The 18581-nt window shown below is 38.7% G+C and overlaps 3 protein-coding genes across 5 annotated transcripts; all 3 read right to left on the minus strand.

Annotated features, from left to right (window-relative positions):
* Positions 1–2683: 2683 nt before the first annotated feature.
* LOC120958593 (uncharacterized) lies at positions 2684–9481 on the minus strand. Of its 2 annotated transcripts, XM_040381499.2 has the most exons (8): positions 9325–9481; positions 8725–8941; positions 8504–8660; positions 8271–8436; positions 5653–5786; positions 5058–5588; positions 4809–4984; positions 2684–4732 (listed from the first exon to the last, which is right to left on the minus strand). In XM_040381499.2, the coding sequence occupies exons 2-8, from the start codon at positions 8931–8933 to the stop codon at positions 4504–4506; spliced, it is 1602 nt and encodes a 533-aa protein (XP_040237433.1). In that variant the 5' UTR covers positions 8934–8941; positions 9325–9481; the 3' UTR covers positions 2684–4503. The 2 variants fall into 2 exon arrangements, with proteins under 2 accessions (XP_040237433.1, XP_040237432.1); XM_040381498.2 differs by having other exon boundaries at positions 8725–9481.
* On the minus strand, positions 5658–6555 carry LOC120958594 (probable small nuclear ribonucleoprotein E). 2 transcript variants are annotated; one of them, XR_007452542.1, is made up of 3 exons: positions 6323–6555; positions 5924–6216; positions 5658–5786 (listed from the first exon to the last, which is right to left on the minus strand). XR_007452542.1 is itself a non-coding variant. In XM_040381500.2 (2 exons), exons 1-2 carry the CDS (start codon positions 6456–6458, stop codon positions 6080–6082), a joined length of 273 nt encoding a protein of 90 aa, XP_040237434.1. In that variant the 5' UTR covers positions 6459–6555; the 3' UTR covers positions 5899–6079. The 2 variants fall into 2 exon arrangements, 1 of the variants encoding a protein (XP_040237434.1); XM_040381500.2 differs by lacking the exon at positions 5658–5786 and having other exon boundaries at positions 5899–6216.
* A 4621-nt stretch (positions 9482–14102) lies between the features above and the next one.
* Positions 14103–16282, minus strand: LOC120959003 (uncharacterized). Its single transcript, XM_040382116.2, has 3 exons — positions 15881–16282; positions 15557–15687; positions 14103–14389 (listed from the first exon to the last, which is right to left on the minus strand). Exons 1-3 carry the CDS (start codon positions 16023–16025, stop codon positions 14243–14245), a joined length of 423 nt encoding a protein of 140 aa, XP_040238050.1. The 5' UTR covers positions 16026–16282; the 3' UTR covers positions 14103–14242.
* Between the last annotated feature and the right edge of the window lie 2299 nt (positions 16283–18581).

Consider the following 18581-nt stretch of genomic DNA (forward strand, 5'->3'; position numbering starts at 1 on the left):
GTGTGCTGCGGTCATCTGTAGTTCGTGATTTAGGAATAATGTTAGACAGTAAACTTATATTATCGTGCCATTTCCACACAATCGTCTCAAAAGCATTAAATATGTTAGGTTTTATTCTACGTGCTTCTTCCGACTTTAAAGACCAAGTGACCTATATAGACATGATAGAAAAAGTTCAGAAAAAGGTGACACGCGCTATGTTTTATCGTCTTCCTTGGTCAAACCAAATGCCACGCCCCCCGTACCATGTCAGGTGTCAGTTATTTGGTCTCGAAACTTTAGAACACAGGAGAAAGAATGCTCAATGTATTTTCATGCATAAATTATTAAATGGGCTTATTGATGCACCTGAAATTTTAAATCTGATCAGTTTTTCTGCACCTACTAGGGATCTTAGAAGCAGGTCTTTAATCAGGATCACATTTCGATCTTCTTCATTTGGCGCTAACGACCCTTTAATTAAAATGTGTGTCAGCTACAATAGACTTGAATCATCTGCCGATTTTCATATCCCTGTTTCTCACCTTCGTCAGTTGTAAAGGGCTAGTGTTATTTATGTTTAAGTTGTCTACTAATTAAGAATTTGTATTTGTTATTTAGGTCTATTGCCCGATAACGTAAACAAATAAATAATAATAATAATACTAATAATAATAATAATAATGACAATGCACATGGGTAAATATGAAAAAAAAACTCCATGAACAGGTTAAGCCCCCCATGACATTACAGGCTCGGTCAAAAATAATTCTCCAGGATGTTTGGTCCCTGGCTGCAGCCTCCCATTCATGTAGACTCCCGATCTCCGACAGGTCATTGAGCTCACTGTGCTTCCCTGCGCCTTATGCCGAACTGGGAAATGCTGTCGAACACCTTCTTGGTGAGGCATGACTCCGGCATCGTCATGACATGCCCCAGCCTACATATCCTGCCAGCCTTCGCCACCGTCAGTATGCTCGGTTCGTCATTCAGCAAGGTCGTGATTCATCCTTCTCTTCCACACTACTTGCTCGAACAAACCGCCAAAGATGGACCGCAGGATGCGTCGCTCAAACACGCCCAGAGCGTTGGCATCCTTTGCTCGAATGATCCATGTTATTTTTCTTTTTAAAAAGAATAAACAATTGTACGAGCAAATATATCGTTGAAACAATTATTCTATTAGAACGCATACAAGTCAATAATCGGATTTTTTAAACACCTCATATTTTGAAATATATTCTGAATTTGCAGCATACTTGCAGCATTTGAGAACCAAGAAGACTTCAAGCCCGCACGAAATGTGAGATAGATCGCACATTGATTCGCCCGGTGGTCCTCTACGGACACGAATCCTGGACCATCCGAGCGGAGGATGCAAACGCTCTGGGCGTGTTTGAGCGACGCATCCTCCGAACCATCCTTGGCGGTGTGTTTGAGCATGGAGCGTGGAGGAGAAGGATAAACCACGAACTTGCTGATCTGTACGACGAACCGAGCATCCTGACGGTGGCGAAGACTGGCAGGATACGATGGCTGGGGCATGTCATGAGGATGCCGGACTCATGCCCCACCAAGAAGGTGTTCGACAGCGATCCCCAGTTTGGCATAAGGTGCAGGTGAGCACAGTGAACTCGATGGCTGGACCAGGTGAAGCGAGACCTGGCGAAGATCGGGTGTCTGCATGGATGGGAGGCTGCAGCCAGGGACCGAGCATCCTGGAGAATAATTGTTGACCGGGCCATATCACAACAACGTGCTTTATCGTGAGCAGGCCACCAAGAGAGAGAGAGAGGGTTCTAAAATCGGTTAATATCAGTTGTAAGAGCTCAACCGACTACGTAGGGTAGTCAGATGCGTTTTACATAAGCTTGGCCAAACGCTCTACAGTCCGAATTAAGAAAATGAAGTATCAGAATAATTTTGAAGAAGGTATTTACGTCATTCATATTTTTTTAAGTTAATCTATCTTTTAGAAGTACCAACATTGAAGTAATGGTGAACATTTACTACCTTCATTGCCATTGATGACCTAATTGTCAGAATCCTATTGTTCATTATTTTGTTACAATGACTGCACACACCACAATAACTGCATAGGGCGGTCGTGTCGTACAGTCGAAAACTTGTACGATCAAATAACATGCCCGACATGGGTTCATGTCTAGAATGTCCCATCCCCCCGCAGTAAGGTCTGATAAGGGTGTGGTACAGAATAAGTCTCAAAAGCTGCCCGTATAGACCAGCATTACCGTGTAGGATGTTACGCCATCCATGGTACAGTAGCAGCGAATTACGTTTTAATTATTTATTTCTTTATTTATTTTGCTACATTTAACTCTCTGCAATATGTTTTAACCCCATTTGAAACATGATTTACCAGAGTAGAGAAGAGTTTAGGGAAATAATGACGCATTTGTGCAAAATTCTACATCCAGCTAACATTTTAATACCTGAGTAAATTCATGACAAACCCATTAAATGATTTATTTTCCCAATAGCTTGCATAGAGGTAAAAATTTTGAGTTAATCTTTTCATCAATTTACAAAAATAATGTCTAAATGAGTCTCTAAAACACAACAACTAGAAGTAGACGAAAGTAGTTTCAAAAATATTTTTAAATTCAAAGTAACAATAAAACTGTCTCTACTGCATCGTAAAATTCTCTGCGTCTGAATCGTGTATGATTGATCTTCAAAACTGTTAGGTTTAGAGATGTTTTCTTTTATTTATTAGTTAATTCAATATACAAATTTACTTTCTTTCATACGACGTTGACAATTTTCCAACTCATATCGTGTACATATAGGACATTCGCTTCATAATCGGTTTCACCGTATTTGATTTGCTCTGGCAATTTGGTCATATTCTTATCTCTTAAAAAAAATTAAAAAATTATCGCAGATGATCGCATACTACCTTCTACATATGAATGCTGCTTTTTAGCGGCATTTAAACAATCAGTCGGATAAATGAACTACACAAACTAAACGGCAGGTTAGAGCGTGTCGTAGGCTCTGCTGCATAAGGCGAAATTGAGATAAACATTGCATATTTAGGATTTCATGCTAAGATGAAATTTAAAATTTTAATTAAATTTTAATTTTAACTCAAAAATAATTAAACAACTGAGTCTGCCAATAAATTAATATAACAATTCTATACCTTTGCTTTACAAACTACTCGATCATACCGGTTTTGCAGTCCTGGCTACGTAGAGACTCTACACAAGAACTTCGCTCTCGGACGTCTGAGTGCAGCATTAGACAGTCATATTTATACAACATTACGTATTATAGATTAACATTGAATATTGTGATTGAGATAATTCAAATCATTCTTTTAAAAACATTTTTGCACGCATTATAGCAATCGAAGCTAAGTATTTAATCTCTCAACCTTACAAATCATTTTCCTTAATAGATTTTGAGGCATAATTATGTAGATGAAACAAGCACAGTATTTATAAGAAGATTCAAAATTCCAAAAGCAAATCAATTACGGTGAAACTTAGCATTCCTCATTTAAAAATTATGAATTATATTTCTTATATTGAATAAGCCAAGTTAATAGAACCTCCCTTATTAAGTACCATTAACTATCCAAAATACATTACAAATTAGTAACACATTAGTAAAACACATTACGTGCGATTTGGTAGCGATAAACATTATTCCCAAGCAACTGCACAAATGTTGAACTACGAGCTTAGAACTTATCATCTTTCATAGTTGATAGTGTAATGTAAAGCTATTAAAATCATACATGATACAACGCGCCACAACAATTATCCATCATTTATTTATTTATATTTTTATTTATTTATTTCATATTTTAGATTATAGAAAACCACAGCTATCATTCAAATTACCATTTATTTGTGTTCTTACAGGCTTGAGTTAATGTTTCTGACGAAAATGAAATCCTCGTTTAAAAAAGGGTCTAAATTCTTTCTAACCCATGTCACTCTAACAGAACTGTTCGGAATCGCTATAATATTTTGACTTATCCAGTGCTTTCTTATATATCTTGTATTAATGTCAATTGTCAATTGTATAGTCAGAGTAAAAATACTAGCGAACGATACAACTCAAATAGAAAAGATTGCTACTCAAATTTAAATGTATGATCAATGTGCTGGTGTTTAATGAATGCATGAAGGCTTTATCTTTATAACATGTATTGAGCAATATTTCGTTCTCCAATTTAAACTATTGCACAGAAAATACATGCTTCAACAACATAATTCTTAACACAACACAAAGATTTTATGATTAAATCAAATTCTCTTAAGGGAAAATTTGATTAGAACTATTTTCTAAAACAATTACACAAGAACTTAAAAGGATGTAAGTGTCATGATCGATAGTCAGATTAGCTATCTATGATGTGTGTTACAACATACAACATACAGCAAGAACGTAAGTGTAAAGTAAAAATAAGTAAATGTAGCGTAACTGATGTTATACACGCTCTCACTGTTTCTCTCTGCCTGTTTCTGTCTTCATCTTTCTCTATATCTTTCAAGGATATCGTTCGTGTTTCAGTTTGTTTCCTGCCGGAACAGTTGCCGGTGCTAGCGTGAATACTTCATAATCAATTATAGTAAAGTTATAATCACCAAATAAATGTCCAAATGCATACGAATTCGGACCGTCATACGAGTGAGGAAAATTTGAATACGACTCCATATTTACGTTACAATTATTCGAGATTAATAAATCGGCTCCAGCCCCGAATATAGGTCCACAGCTGAAAATGAAAAGGTAGACATTTATAATACCAGTACGGCTGGTTCGTACCCGTACGTCTGCGCAAAGTAACTTACTCTGGATGATAGCAAATAGCGTACGGTTTCTTCACTATATCGAACTTTGTCGGTGGTTCGTTGTTGTAGTTCAGCGCGAACAGGAACGCTTTTTCCGAATGTAAATATCCTCCCTTCCGGTTCGTTTTGGCAAACGCAACGTCCGTAAATCCTCCACTGATGGCTCCATTAGAACTCTGCACAATTAAATATTCAAACCTTATCATTGTAGTAGATGGACCATAAGCGATAAATGACCTGTAAACCTACCAAAGCAATTATAAACAGTGGTGCTACTCCATCGCAATGACGATGGAATGCGGATGCGGCGAATCCGTTTGTCGAGGCACGGTACACCATACGCCACGTTTGCTTTGCTGCCCCGAACCAACCGTTCAGGGTACCTTGGAAATGGATTTTATCGTTTTTTAATATAGCGGACCCATGGAACAGATTCAGCATTAAACGTGGCTGCAATCGTTTATCATTTTCGGTTAACGGTCCGGTCGGCACGGGCACTGCAGAGGCAGCTGCTGTGGGCAACTTGTTGGAGTGCAGGGCAGCTCTACGATATCTTTCGAGCGATAGCTCTATCGGCACGGCACCGGTAGGTTCCACCTCTTCAGCAAATACCTGACTGTCGATTAGGAACAACCGTACGTGTGAAATGACCGGTGCCAAATATTGGCACACGCGTTGCCTTTCTTCCTCCGTCCAGTGAGCAGTGGGCTGGGTCACTCCGGCTTGATTCTTCGCCCAGGCCAGCACACAACGCCAAACGTCTTCCTCCTCTAGTCCCAGCTGAAAAATAAAGACCAGATATTAGTACTGAGACTTTCACCAGGGTGGCCATCCTGTTACTTACATTGTCATACGAGATTACTTGAATCAATCCTTCTTTAGTCAGGTTCAGAAATGCATTCGTTTTGACGCACTCCGATGCATTCTCAGCTATGTATGTGATGCATTTATCTAGGAACGATGCGGCACATTTGGCACCTGAAAACAAAAGTTTTAAACCGCATACCGAGGACAAGTGGGATTATTAAAACTCGAGCATTTTAGCCTTTCTTTACCAATCACATTAACACACACACACACACGGAAAGGGTTTAATTTCGTAGATGCAAACTCACATCTACAAACACTTTATTAGTCTTTCACCCGGTTGGCTGCTGGGGTTGCTTATCCGAAACACTTAGTATCAGTAGACCATCTTCGCGCATCTAATTTCTTAAATTTAATGTAATTTAAGGTACTGCGAAACACAACGCAATTGTACGCAACACCGGCTAATTCTGCACGTTCTGGATGAGTGTTATGTTGTCTCCTTTCAGCATGATACGCCCAAGCTGGCGTCGGGTTTGTTTTTTAATATTAAACTCTTCCGCCTCGTCTAGCACCAGATTCATATACTCGTCGAAACCAACTGAAAATAAAGCATTGAAGAGTGGCGATTATTTTCCATTGCGCTGTGTTGACACAAACCCAAGCAAGGTTATGTGCTAGACCGCCATCCCGGCTTTCGCGCTTACCGATGTGTCCTTCTATTCGCAGATGCGTGTTTTCGTACAGCCACACTTGCACTCGAGATCGATTCTGTAGGTATCGGAAAATAAGGTTGATGGGTTGAACCATCACCTTTTGCACTTTGGAGCCTTTGAATGACATTTTTAGCTATTTTACAGCGTTTGGAAAATATACAACTTTGTTTGCCTTTTCTTGGACGCCAAGGTGTAAATGGGCGAAGCGTAAGGTCAGCCCACTGTCATCATTTTGACGTTTGTTGCTGTCCCAAACACGCCATATTGCATGAAACATGACAGACACGCTGCCTGTACCGACCTGTCATTTTTGAAACTGTTCGACTGACCTTTCGAACAGATTCCACATTCGAGCAGTTTTTCGTTACTAAGATTATTTTATTTTATTTTATTCAAACGAAAGAAAAACATTTTAACATTCACTGGAAAAACAATTCGCAGAAAACGCCAATAAAAAACGCACATATATACACGTACTCTACTTCTTTGGCTCAACAACCGATGTCGGTCAAGGCCTGCCTGTACCCACTTGTGGGCTTGGCTTTCAGTGACTAATTGATTCCCCCCCCATAGCAAGATAGTCAAGTCCTACGTATGGCGGCGCGGTCTATTTGGGGATTGAACCCATGACGGGCATGTTGTTAAGTCGTACGAGTTGATGACTGTACTACGAGACCGGTGCACGTACATTCATGCATATACACGACCGGTGCATATACACGTACATTCCCGATTAAAAAAGCTTCCAAGTTCGAGTAGCATATTATAAAAAAAATTGTTTCCAGGTTGTTAAATTTGCTTACTTTCAGATGAACATTCTTTCGCGAGTTAGGGGGTTCTCGTGTTACGCACATTCGGAGATCCGCAGATTTTTTAATTTGACAGATCAAATGTCAAATCAGAGAAATTTGCTTTAAGAATTGTCCAATGCAGTATAATTTGCATTTTTCTGATAAATTTTGGGCGAAAATCGCGAAATTCGACTTACGCGGATTCCTCGGGAATGCACAAACCACGTAACTCGGGAACAGAATGTAGTTATAACGATACAAAAATAACGATGTTCCTTAACAATTATATTAAAAGAAACTAATACAAATTGTCGATATTCAAGAAATATTCAAGCGTCAAGACGTATCCAAACGACAGATTGATGACAAAAAATTGTTCTAAATTAATAAATTTCTCCTTTCAATAATTTTCTTCCAATTTTTGAAAGTGATGCATCTGGAAACTGCTAATGTATATTTTATAAGAGTTTTGCATTCACTTACGCTCAAGGATACAACATCTAGCAGAACAAAAAATTAACAATAAAGACCCATAACAATAAGGAATGAAAGAGTGGAAAGTATCACATGATGATCGTTTGAAGCTCAAAACTCGTAAGAACCGAGCTCCCCATACGCCGTGTGAATCAACTATTATGCGCCAGTAAGTCCCAGATATAGTAATCGAAAAATAGGATTTCATGCGCATGCGGCTCTTAGCTACAATTATGGTAGCTTTATCCCTTCACATATTTCCAACAACTTTCACACATATTTATGTTTGGTTTATTGATTTGTCTCTTCACGTCATTTTCAATCTACGGGTATTTTCATAGAATTTGTCACTTTTAGCCGCAAGTTTTGTCATTCCTCTAATCAAGGACAATTTTTGTCAATATATAAACTATGTTATTTAAAAATGTATGCATTATTGTAGTTGTATAATTCATAAACTTGTTATGGAGCTACTTGCTTACTGCAACTTTTCGAAATTTCATAATTATCATAAATTAATTCTTAATCACACAGTGCCACTATGAATAGTATTATTGATAAATGTTATTAAAAATTGATTGAATAAATATGATTAAAAACATACACAAACAAACAGATGTAACGTAACGGCAACCAGTACATTCTATAAAAGTTAAAATAGTATCATAACTTACCACAAGCCTTTTCCTTGATTTCCATTACAGCCGTTAAAAATGTGCACGCATTTGCAACGGACATGGTTTTACTGACGTGATCCTCACATGCGATCTTTAGCTCCTCTACCCCCATATCCTGGGCTAACGTCATCATTTCAAATACTTTAGAATCCTGCAACATTATCTAATGATCATGGAAAACGATGAGCAACTGTGATCAAAACAAAGATATTAAACATCAATTTCCTTACCTTTGCGGTGTAAACATAGAGGATAAACTGACGAAAAATGTCCGGTTCGATATGAGGCAACCTAATAGGCGTTGGTGTACCGGGAGCAGAGGTGGACACAGTGCACCCTGGTATACGACATATCTCACCTCGTTTTGTATTCTGAAACGATTTACACCTGCAGAATAAAATAATCACCAGTTAGTACACAGCATTGTAATTTCCACGTGCCAAATCATTACCGTGCCATGAGAATGATACGATGTGCGTAGACCCGTTCTTCGCCCGTTCCTAGCACAAATACAATATCGGCCGTATCTTGATCTTCTGAAAGCTTTTGCAAATCATCCAACAACTGGGGAAGCCCAGCCAGGACTTTGTCGCATATAACAGACTGCGCTCGACTTCCCATCGTCTCGGAATCACTATGATAACTGATTTCGTATTTCATTCAAAATGCTTTACACGACGTATTTTTCCGCCGATCGATGGAAGAAAAACAAATTACTTAGTAATTAATAGTATAGCGAGACAATCATAGATCGCGCAATGATCGAGTCAAGAAATGGTTTTCAGCCGTTTTTCGTTGATAAATATGCTCCAGAAAATGTAAACAAACAACTCTCTTACACCGTAAAACGCTTACGCACACCGTCACATTCACAAGTATGAATAAGTATTGGTGCAATGTTCAACCGCTTCTCTAACACCAACCACTTCTTCCGATCGTAGCGATCACGAGAATAATTGATCTTCACACCGCAATTTCAGCTCACAGCCAACACAATTTTGATTTTGAAGATTATTCGCTAGTATTTTTAATATTTAAAAACAATACACACAACGAAAAGTGTTTTTAAAACTCTTTATACGCGACCACAAACGCAACAAAACAGCAAAGTCAGCGCTGTACGCCTGCTGCTATGTTGATGCGTATACGATGACTGTATGCACTATGGGGTTAGTACCGGTGAAATGATGGGCTTCGTTTTCTTAGCAGAGCGTTATTATTTCTTGCTCCTGTCCATTCTATGCTCAACAGGTTCTCTTTTACCTGTGCGCGTTTCTTTCTTGTTTTATGTTTTGGAACCACGCGCACTATAGGAAAGTATGGGGTAAACTGTGGACACAAAATAGATAAGCAGTACTCCAGAGAGGCAAACCTTATTTAGGGTTTAGGGAAGATATACAATAAATCCAAACCATTTGTTTTGACTCATAATGATACACCTTAGCTTGTGTGAGACATATTACTAAAATATAATAAACCGACAAACAACGAGCCTATCATCGACAAATTATACGCATCCTTATCAAATAAATTCAAAACCACAGTACAGGTTTTCTTTATTTGATCGGATTTTCAGTGATTGCGGCCCGCGAAGTTGAGAATAAAAAATATACCTCAATATTTATACAAAATGCTGTTTCCAATCATTATTGTTAAACAAATTGACTTTTTGTACTCCTCGCCTCAAATCTAGAATCGTTTCTTATTTAAAAATTTTCGATGTTATATTTCATTGTGCTCTTTTTAATTAAAAAAATGTTTAATATACTTTTAAAGTCACATGCAATCTCTTTTATCCTTATTATTAAAATAGGATATTTTTCATTTGTCGCGTTCTCACACGGCAGTTCTGTTAGAAAATATCGCTCAACCCCACTTTTTCACTGAGGTAGGGGAAAGCTAGCTGCCTGTTGCGATTTTTTTATAAGCAATCCGAGCTATCCATCGCTGGATGAATAACACAAATATTTGCCTGCAATTTTTTGATAGTTCAAGAGAAAAATTGTAAAAAATCGTGTTTAAACATTAGTTTTCGCTAATTTATAAGTCTCAAATGTTCTGGTGGTATATTCATTTCTTATAACAAGAACCCGTTGTTTATGAAATTTTTTGTTAAATTACGATATTTTTATCCGACACAGATTCGTGGTGTGTGAACCCAAAAAGATTTTTTTTACACAATTTTTACAGGCAATTTTTTTTTACACTTGAAGCGAAATGATTCGCGAATTAAGGAATGGACTGTGTGAGCTAACCTATTAATTAGCTATGTATTGCAGGACTTCGGCATTTCGTTTATTTTAATCCTTAATGTAAATCCTTTTATCTTAAGCATAATCATTTCATTTTGGTTTTGATTTTTGGGGAGGTTGCAAAGTACAATTTGTCTTGTAGAATGTGAGATGCAAATAAATTCAACTTGGCTACAAACGCTTTCGATAAGTCGTACATATTGTATATTAACTGATTTTTTATGGTGGCAGCCGTGCAGATCCGAGCAATTCGGAGCCGACTGAAGCCTTTACTCGGCATTAAGATCGGTAGGACCAACCGGAACCATTTCTGACTGCAGACTAGCCGCTCCGTGCGATAACCGATGACTCCAACGGTTCCGAATGACTCTAGACAGCTCTATAGGCTTCGGACGGCAACGAGCGAAACTGTTGGTTTGACAATCCATCACTAGTTGTTGCAAAGTTTCCAAGTGTGTGTATCTTGTTATTTTCATTCCTATTTCGCAAGTCAATCTAGACAGACGCAAATCTGTTTTTCCATATACAATTAGCAATCGAGTCTGCACAAAATTTTGCTAATATTCAGAATTTAATCGAAACATAAAACGAATGAGTTTGGATTCGATTTAATGTTTCTTAAGGGTCTCTGTTGTTCTGTACGTACGTGTAGAATAAGTTTGTTAGATTTTATGGGAACATTAATGTTAAATTTGAAAAATATAGCTACACAATGATTGTTCTTCTCTGGAAAATTGAATACACTTCGGCAAATAGTAATAACAGATTTTTGATTTGCAGTGCTTTCAGCGCTTCTCAAAATATTCTCGCGGGCGGCATACATTATCTATGCGGGCCGCCAGTTTGACATACCTGCCCTAGATGAATGTGAGCCGTGGCAAATGCATTTTCAAAGCCAAGTGGTCCACGATCCTAAAAAGGTTGGAGAGCGTAGATAATAGATAAAAAATATATGCATTGTAACTGGTAACAGCGATACTAATGATAGTAACCTAAGACGAATACCACTTAATCGTAAACGATTTTAATAATTTAGCGTGAATAGCGAACCATGTTTAAACCCATAAATATGATTGCTAATATATGGCATTTAATTCTTTTTATATATTTTTCTATCAAAATTATATGTTAATTGCGTTTAGTACAGATGATTTAGCTTGAATGAAATATGTTAATAAATTTAATTATTTACACTAATATTATAAATTTTTCTTTTTTTTCTCGTAAGAATGGCCATCGTGGCCGTATGTTACAATTTAAAACTTACAATTTTAAAATTTATATTCCACACAAAAAATATCATAATTGTAAGTGCTTTGTTTGTTTACTGATTTATTTTTACAACATTATAGTTGTTTTATTAAATTAAAAACTTCTCTACATTTTATCAAGTTATCTTTTATCATCGCAACATCATCATCAACCCATCAAACCGGCGCCACAAAAACGTAGAACATGCATTTGCTATCGCTCAAACTAAATACTATCGACGTTAAATACATCCAATCATGCTCCACTTGAAAGAAAATGAATCCACATTCACTCCCAGTCCTTACTGTTACTATGAAAATATCATTTCCTCTTCAAGTGTGTATCCTTTGAAAAAGTGTATCGAGAGAATGGTGAAAAGATTCCTTTCCATCATTTTCACTAACCTAATAGAAGTGTCTCGCAGATTGATTGGTATCAATTCTTTGAATCAACAATACATATCAACCAGCTATACCCCGACAAAATAAATCCATGGCGTTTGCTGTTGACGAAGGGTGAATAATGACAAGCGATGGAGAAAAAAACATCTTCAGCAACAGAGCAAGCAATAGAAGTTTTGATTGTTTACCCTTAATGAGTGTAGGTATGAAATTAAGTTACCCCAATGTCCATGATCCAAAAACATCAAGCAGGGCTATATTTGAATTACCTATGTGGCGAGTGATAAAGAGGCGGCCAAATTAATTCCGTATTCTCAATGACTGTTGATTTTAGCAAAGGTAACTGACGCTTCTGCTACTGACATTTGTGAAGGAATCTATGATACATTAATTTGAGGTATTTGAACTGTATTATTTATACTACTGTACATATTTAAGAGTTCTTAGTACTACACATTTAACATAATCTTTAAAAGCCCGATTTGTTTCCTTTTGTCTTGTAATTATATTACACATAAAATCGATAAAATCATACTACCCTGCATCTATAAGCTCCTGGAAAAGGACGCACGTGGTTATCTGGTGTTTGTCCAATGCAAACACTCCAGCAAGGGATGATTTATTTTTCAACTGCTATTTTCACAGCACTTATCACGCCTTTCTGTTTACCCGATTGCTATTCGAATGCATATTTTACTCACCATTTGACGAAGATGAAATCACTGCACTGAATTCCCTTTTGGTGGGGCTTCCACCGTGTATCATCGTGTTTTAGGACTCCCCGCGACATGGACTAAAGGGATTTTCCCTCACGAAAGCAAGACATGCATAGGAAAGCTAGGGGGAAACAGGGAAACTTGTTACCAATGTACGGTACGGTGCGTGGTACATGGTGACTGTTAGAGTGGTTGACGTTTTTCCGCCTAATGTAAAAATCCATTTAAATTTGTAATCTCTTCCGCTTCGCTTGTGCCCACGGCGTCTCAGCAGTAGCAACAGCAGCAGCCAATGCCCGTCGGCGCGTCGGTGTCAATGTCGTAGGATTTAATGAAAAAAAAAGCTAAACAAATTTTATGCAAAACAGATACCGTGGCGTGCCAGCTGATGGAATGCCACCATATTGGCATTACCTTTTCACCGCCGACAATTGATTACTTTCAGGCAACAACATTATGTGTCCTTCGTTGTATCTCAACTTATTGGCATCGTACGTCGGCCATCATCCCTATCACAGGAGCGAAGGAATAAGTGAAACTTCTATAGAAAATACAACATAAACATCATCTCATAACAGTCAATTTCACTTGACTCTAACGAGCAAACCAAACAAAGTGGATGGATTGCAAACCAAGTAGACCGAAAACGGAAGACAGGACTTTTGAGATGGCAAAAAAGTGCGAAATAATATATGATAATTGAGTTTTGGTGACACTTTCGATAGTAGTAAAAAAAAACAGGTCACTTGTTTTACAGAAACATTTGTCTGGTGTTTTTTTCTAAGCTAAGCATCAAGTTTAGGGCTTTTAATGTGATATGTTTTCTCCACCATCTAAGTGATGTGATATCTAATATCCACCATCTAAGATACACATAGCTAAACAAAATCATTTCCATTGAAATAGAAACCGACTTAATATCAAATAATCTAAACGCTAAAGGCAAATCATATAGATTATGATATTCCTGTATTATATATGACTATTATTTTACATTTTTTTGTTATTTCTATTTAATTATCAGTACTGTGCATCGACTTACGCTTTACCCAACCTTGGCCATATTTATACAACAACGTAATAGCATTGAGAGCTAAAAGGTGTCAAGCCTTTCAGGATGGTATTCATCATTATGACATCATGCTGCTGATGCTTATTTTTTTCTTTTTCTTTTGATTTAAGTAAATTTACGCAACTACCACCAATGCATAGTGAGTGATGTAAGAGATTTTTGGTTTTATTCCTTATTCACTAGCTTAATTAATACAGTACCTACAGATAACTTATTAAAGAAAGCAGACACTAATTTCTAATGGGTCGCTGCGCAAAATGGCTTAATAGGAGCATTTCTAGCTCACATCCGGTTTGATTGCGTTCGATCGAAACCCATACACTGTTCGCTGCAGTCGAAGGCTGGTTATATTAAACAGTTTCAGCCGGATGTAGAAGTTTTTCGGATTGAAGTCCAATACCACCTCGTGAAAGTATGTGAGTACCTGTAAGAGAGAAAGAGAAGAAAAATGCAAATAATTAAAGATTTCATTTTCAGCACAATTCAAGAGAAATATATATTTTACTGTTTCAAGTGAACGTGGTTTTGAATTTAAACTATTGGCCTTCTCAGTTCAATTGAGCCTCATGTTCAAACGAGCCTAAAAAAAACAAACAATTCCCGATTGAAACCTTTTGCCCCAATGTTCACATTCATAACTGCATTCTGTTCGCCCGCGCGTAAATTTTGCTCTAATTAGTTCGGTATGCTGCGACTGTGGGACACTTCGCACAACAGAACCACCCGCTCAAATGGTCCAATTAAATGCACGATCCAAACAACTCGATCGCCTTGATGCCCGACATTACGGCTGTCTCGTTCCGTTTCTACTCCAGCTCCCTACGCTCTTTCTAATGGTGACCCCGAGGCTAAGGTCAATGTGCAACCGTTACAACAACCTCTTGATCCATTCGATAGACCGATAGAGCTGGCACCATAGCGGCAACAACGTAGCACAACGACGCGAAAGCGTTGTAGTAGCCGCTTCCAAGATGGACTCTATGCTAAAGCCGTTTTTGTGGTTTGGGTTTCACTTTCGCTTGTCTATCGCGCTGTGTTTGAATTAGAAATGACGCACCGCACTTCCCTTGCACCATCTAGCCACACCTTAGTGGACGTATACCCGGTATGGTGGTACGGTTGTCGCCACACGTAAAACTATTTTTGGGAGCGTCGCGGAGTGATTACATGACATGCTTCAGCAGAAGGAGGAGATCTGTTTGGCAACAAAACCGAACACCGGGCACGTTAGCAGCACCGACCAACCACTCGCTCAAAGTGGCTAAGGTTTGTACGCGTCAACGTCCATCTACACCAGTAACCGCCGACGAGGATCATAACCCAGTAGCACGGGTCTTGCGTGAGCAAATCTGTCCTCAACCTGTGGAAGAGTGCAAACATTCGTGGAATGCGAACCACAATGAAATAGCTCCGTCTCTTGCGGCCTAGCACAAACAAACACCACTACCGTACCGTTGGCCTGATGCCGACTTTAGCGCACTCAGCCCAGCTAACGGAGCACTAGGGCATCTCCGGCATCGCAGCATCGCGAGAAGGCCATTAATTTCACTTTTTTATCACCACCATTACGTGTTGTAATACGCGCGTTTACCTTAGAGGAGTTGAATTGTGTGAACGTAATACTTTCACCATCCGCTGCAGTAAACTTCTCTACGACGGTAACGTTTTGCGGCTCCACGAATGGACCGACCGATTTGTGCAGCACCTTCAGGATTTCGTCACCTGCATCCGGGCGGAAGTGTATTTTCCCAACATATGCAAACATGAAAGTACAGAGAAATCAAATTTGAGTTCAAATTAGCTTGATAAACGGTCACAGAACACGAGCACACGGTATTTGTTTTCGCGTCCATCTGGGTGTTATATCATGCTGCGCGCAGTATCGACACACCATGCGGAAATGGACAACACGCACCTTCTTTGCGGTTGCCTAGCCCGTGGCCAATCCAAAAGCCCTCCTCATCGTAATCGATTTCATAATCACTCTGCTGCGTCCTGGCCACCTGAAGATAGGCAAGCGCGCAGCACGCACCGATCACTAGTAGCAGCTTATCGCGCATAATGAGACTCACTGATCGTGTCACCGAGTGAATGAATGTACATAACCCTTTACACCAGCCACAAACGACGCACTATTATCACGTACGAGTATACAAACACAACAACTTAAAACTCTACACTGTCCGAGATGAGCTGCGTTTCTCTTCGCGCGAGATGCTACCGATGGCACTCACGACGTGCGACTGTGGGCCTCCGAGTGGTTCCGTCCGGTTAACGTCCACCGTGCACGCGCCGTCAGAGCGCGCACGTAAGCTGCCCCAACCCTCGATCGTACGCCGTGCCAGTCGGCACTTTTCAGCAACGTCAAATTCCCGCACCGTCGATCCGAGCAGGTTCGTCGCTACACCCGACGGCCAAGTCTTTCGATCCGCAACAGCTCTTGGGCGACGTGAGAGTGCTATTGCGATCTCCTTCCTTCCTGTGGCGGCTGTGGTGGCATACGCGTCACCAGATGTGATCATGGATCAGCGAAAAGACACCGCGACCCTTGATCGATCGATCGTACCGCGCTAACGCACTTCATAAACAGACACTAAACACAAAACACGCACACTCATAACCGTACAAGCACGTTCTTCTAGCCCCACGCACCGCCAGCGGCCAAACTAAAAGCCACTATTCAAAATGCCTGGGACGGCTTGGCTCGTTTTGCTGGGTTTGTTTATTGAAGCTGATGGAACCGTCTAATGGAGGGAGAGTCGCTTTATTGCCCATCGCGAGGCAGACTCGCTGACATTGAGGATGATAATTTGCCTATCGGTTGCTTTAAATCGATACGAAAAATATTTAAATTCCGTTGACAAATTCCTGCCACATTAGCTGGCAATACAATCCACAGTGGCGTTTGCAGGAAGTGATTCTTGTTTACAGCCATGTGGCTGCTGTAAAAGGGAATCATTTGTGTTGTTAGCACATACCATGCACGGATATGACTTTTGATAAACTTGGATAATGTAAAGGCATTTAACAGAAGGAAACAGACGTTTGTCAAAATTGTCAAAATGTGAGATTTTGCATTTAATTTCGATTATTTCAATCTAAAATATGATTATTATTTTTTCCATCTATTCTGTGTTAAATATGAAAGAATTTTAAACTAATGCCACAACAATGCAAAAAGTCGTATGCACCTCACAAGCAAAGATAATGATTACAATCATGTTCAATCGCAATGGAAATCAAACAAAAAATCAAAAATATTTTAAAATAAGATGTACCAGTCCAGAACAGGTTCATGGTGTATGTTCATTATGTTCAACGGATGCCTATCTGCTTATGTTGTTTCACATCCACTTCGATGATGATAAAAAAAACTAACACGATGATGATTATGCAATCACTAATTCGTTGCGGAAACGTATGTGTGAGGTAATGGATAAATTTCTCTTTTCATCTGACAGTATCATATAAACAGTGCAACAACTCAATGAAAAAAAACTATTAACGTATTTAAACAAGGCATCCACATACTTTAGGAAACTAAAATAATATTATTGTGCTTTATCTTTGTATATGTATATGTGTATGTTTGTACATACGATCGTTACAGTAAACTCGAACAAAAAATAACCTACTTTCTGATCTTAACTTTATGTTTGCAGAAATCTGTTTATATCACATATCAAAGTCAAAATAGCTCATATGCTTTATTTCACCTGCCTCGCACGGCTAGACTGTACAGGATTACTATGCCAAAACCACCTTAATCACATCGTAGATAACAACGATTACTCCTTTGCTATCAACATTAACTGTACTGTTTACTCCTTCAAATCTTAACGTAAACATTTAACATCCTCGCTTATATTGATGCGGCTCGATCACCGCTAATAATTATACTAATAATATTAATAATAATAATACTAAAAATACTAATTTATGATTTACCATACATGAGTTAAATATAAGAGCAAACAATGGTTGTACATAATTGACTTTACATAATTGAGTGACTTATAAAATTATTTATATAAGCAATACGGCCTTTTTGGACCGTTACTCCTGAATAAAAAAATAAAAAATATTTATACTTGCTCGAAAACTCTTTCACAATTTAGTTGCTGTTCATTGAACATATAGCCTTTAACAGATCAGTATCATATCATAAGGTCGCTGTTCTGCTGTGGTTGCAACACATGAAATTCCAAAACAACAACAAAACGGACACACCCAAACATGCGTACGAAAGTAAATGCGAATCGGTTATTACGATGTAAACAGTATCCCTTGAAGCGAGTGCGACCGCCAGTGTGGGTTACAACTCGTAGTCACCTTCCATGCCGATACGAATCGTTTCAGCACATGTTTTCATCACAATTCGATACCGGTTTCTCACGCCAAAAAATCGGGCCCGCTATTCGCCGCAAGCAGTATTCTCCTTTTTTCAACAACTCCACAATGGAATGTTGTCGTTGGCTACCAAATTCCGTTGTTTTTTTTTTTTCAACCACAACTAACAAATTTCATTTCAAAACTGTAGCTCATCAAGAGACAATACTATTACTAGACAAAAAAATTAAGCTAAGTCATATTATTCACTACTATACTCTATAATC

The sequence above is a fragment of the Anopheles coluzzii genome, chromosome 3 (genome assembly GCF_943734685.1).
Source record: "Anopheles coluzzii chromosome 3, AcolN3, whole genome shotgun sequence".
In the NCBI taxonomy this organism is placed as follows: Eukaryota; Metazoa; Arthropoda; class Insecta; order Diptera; family Culicidae; genus Anopheles; species Anopheles coluzzii.

Bases quoted from the DNA above. Each gene is read 5' to 3' on its own strand.
- LOC120958594 (XM_040381500.2), bottom strand. From the start codon at position 6,458: ATGTCATTCAAAGGCTCCAAAGTGCAAAAGGTGATGGTTCAACCCATC. The intron at 6,217-6,322 runs GTAAGCGCGAAA...CTTTATTTTCAG, and splicing joins GCGAATAGAAGGACACATCG to TTGGTTTCGACGAGTATATG.
- LOC120958593 (XM_040381499.2), bottom strand. From the start codon at position 8,933: ATGAAATACGAAATCAGTTATCATAGTGATTCCGAGACGATGGGAAGT. The intron at 5,787-8,270 runs GTAAGTTATGAT...TTTTGTTTTCAG, and splicing joins AATCAAGGAAAAGGCTTGTG to GTGCCAAATGTGCCGCATCG. The intron at 4,985-5,057 runs GTAGGTTTACAG...TTAATTGTGCAG, and splicing joins CACTGTTTATAATTGCTTTG to AGTTCTAATGGAGCCATCAG.
- LOC120959003 (XM_040382116.2), bottom strand. From the start codon at position 16,025: ATGCGCGATAAGCTGCTACTAGTGATCGGTGCGTGCTGCGCGCTTGCC. The intron at 15,688-15,880 runs GTGCGTGTTGTC...GCCCGGATGCAG, and splicing joins GCTAGGCAACCGCAAAGAAG to GTGACGAAATCCTGAAGGTG. The intron at 14,390-15,556 runs GTAAACGCGCGT...TCTCTCTTACAG, and splicing joins CACAATTCAACTCCTCTAAG to GTACTCACATACTTTCACGA.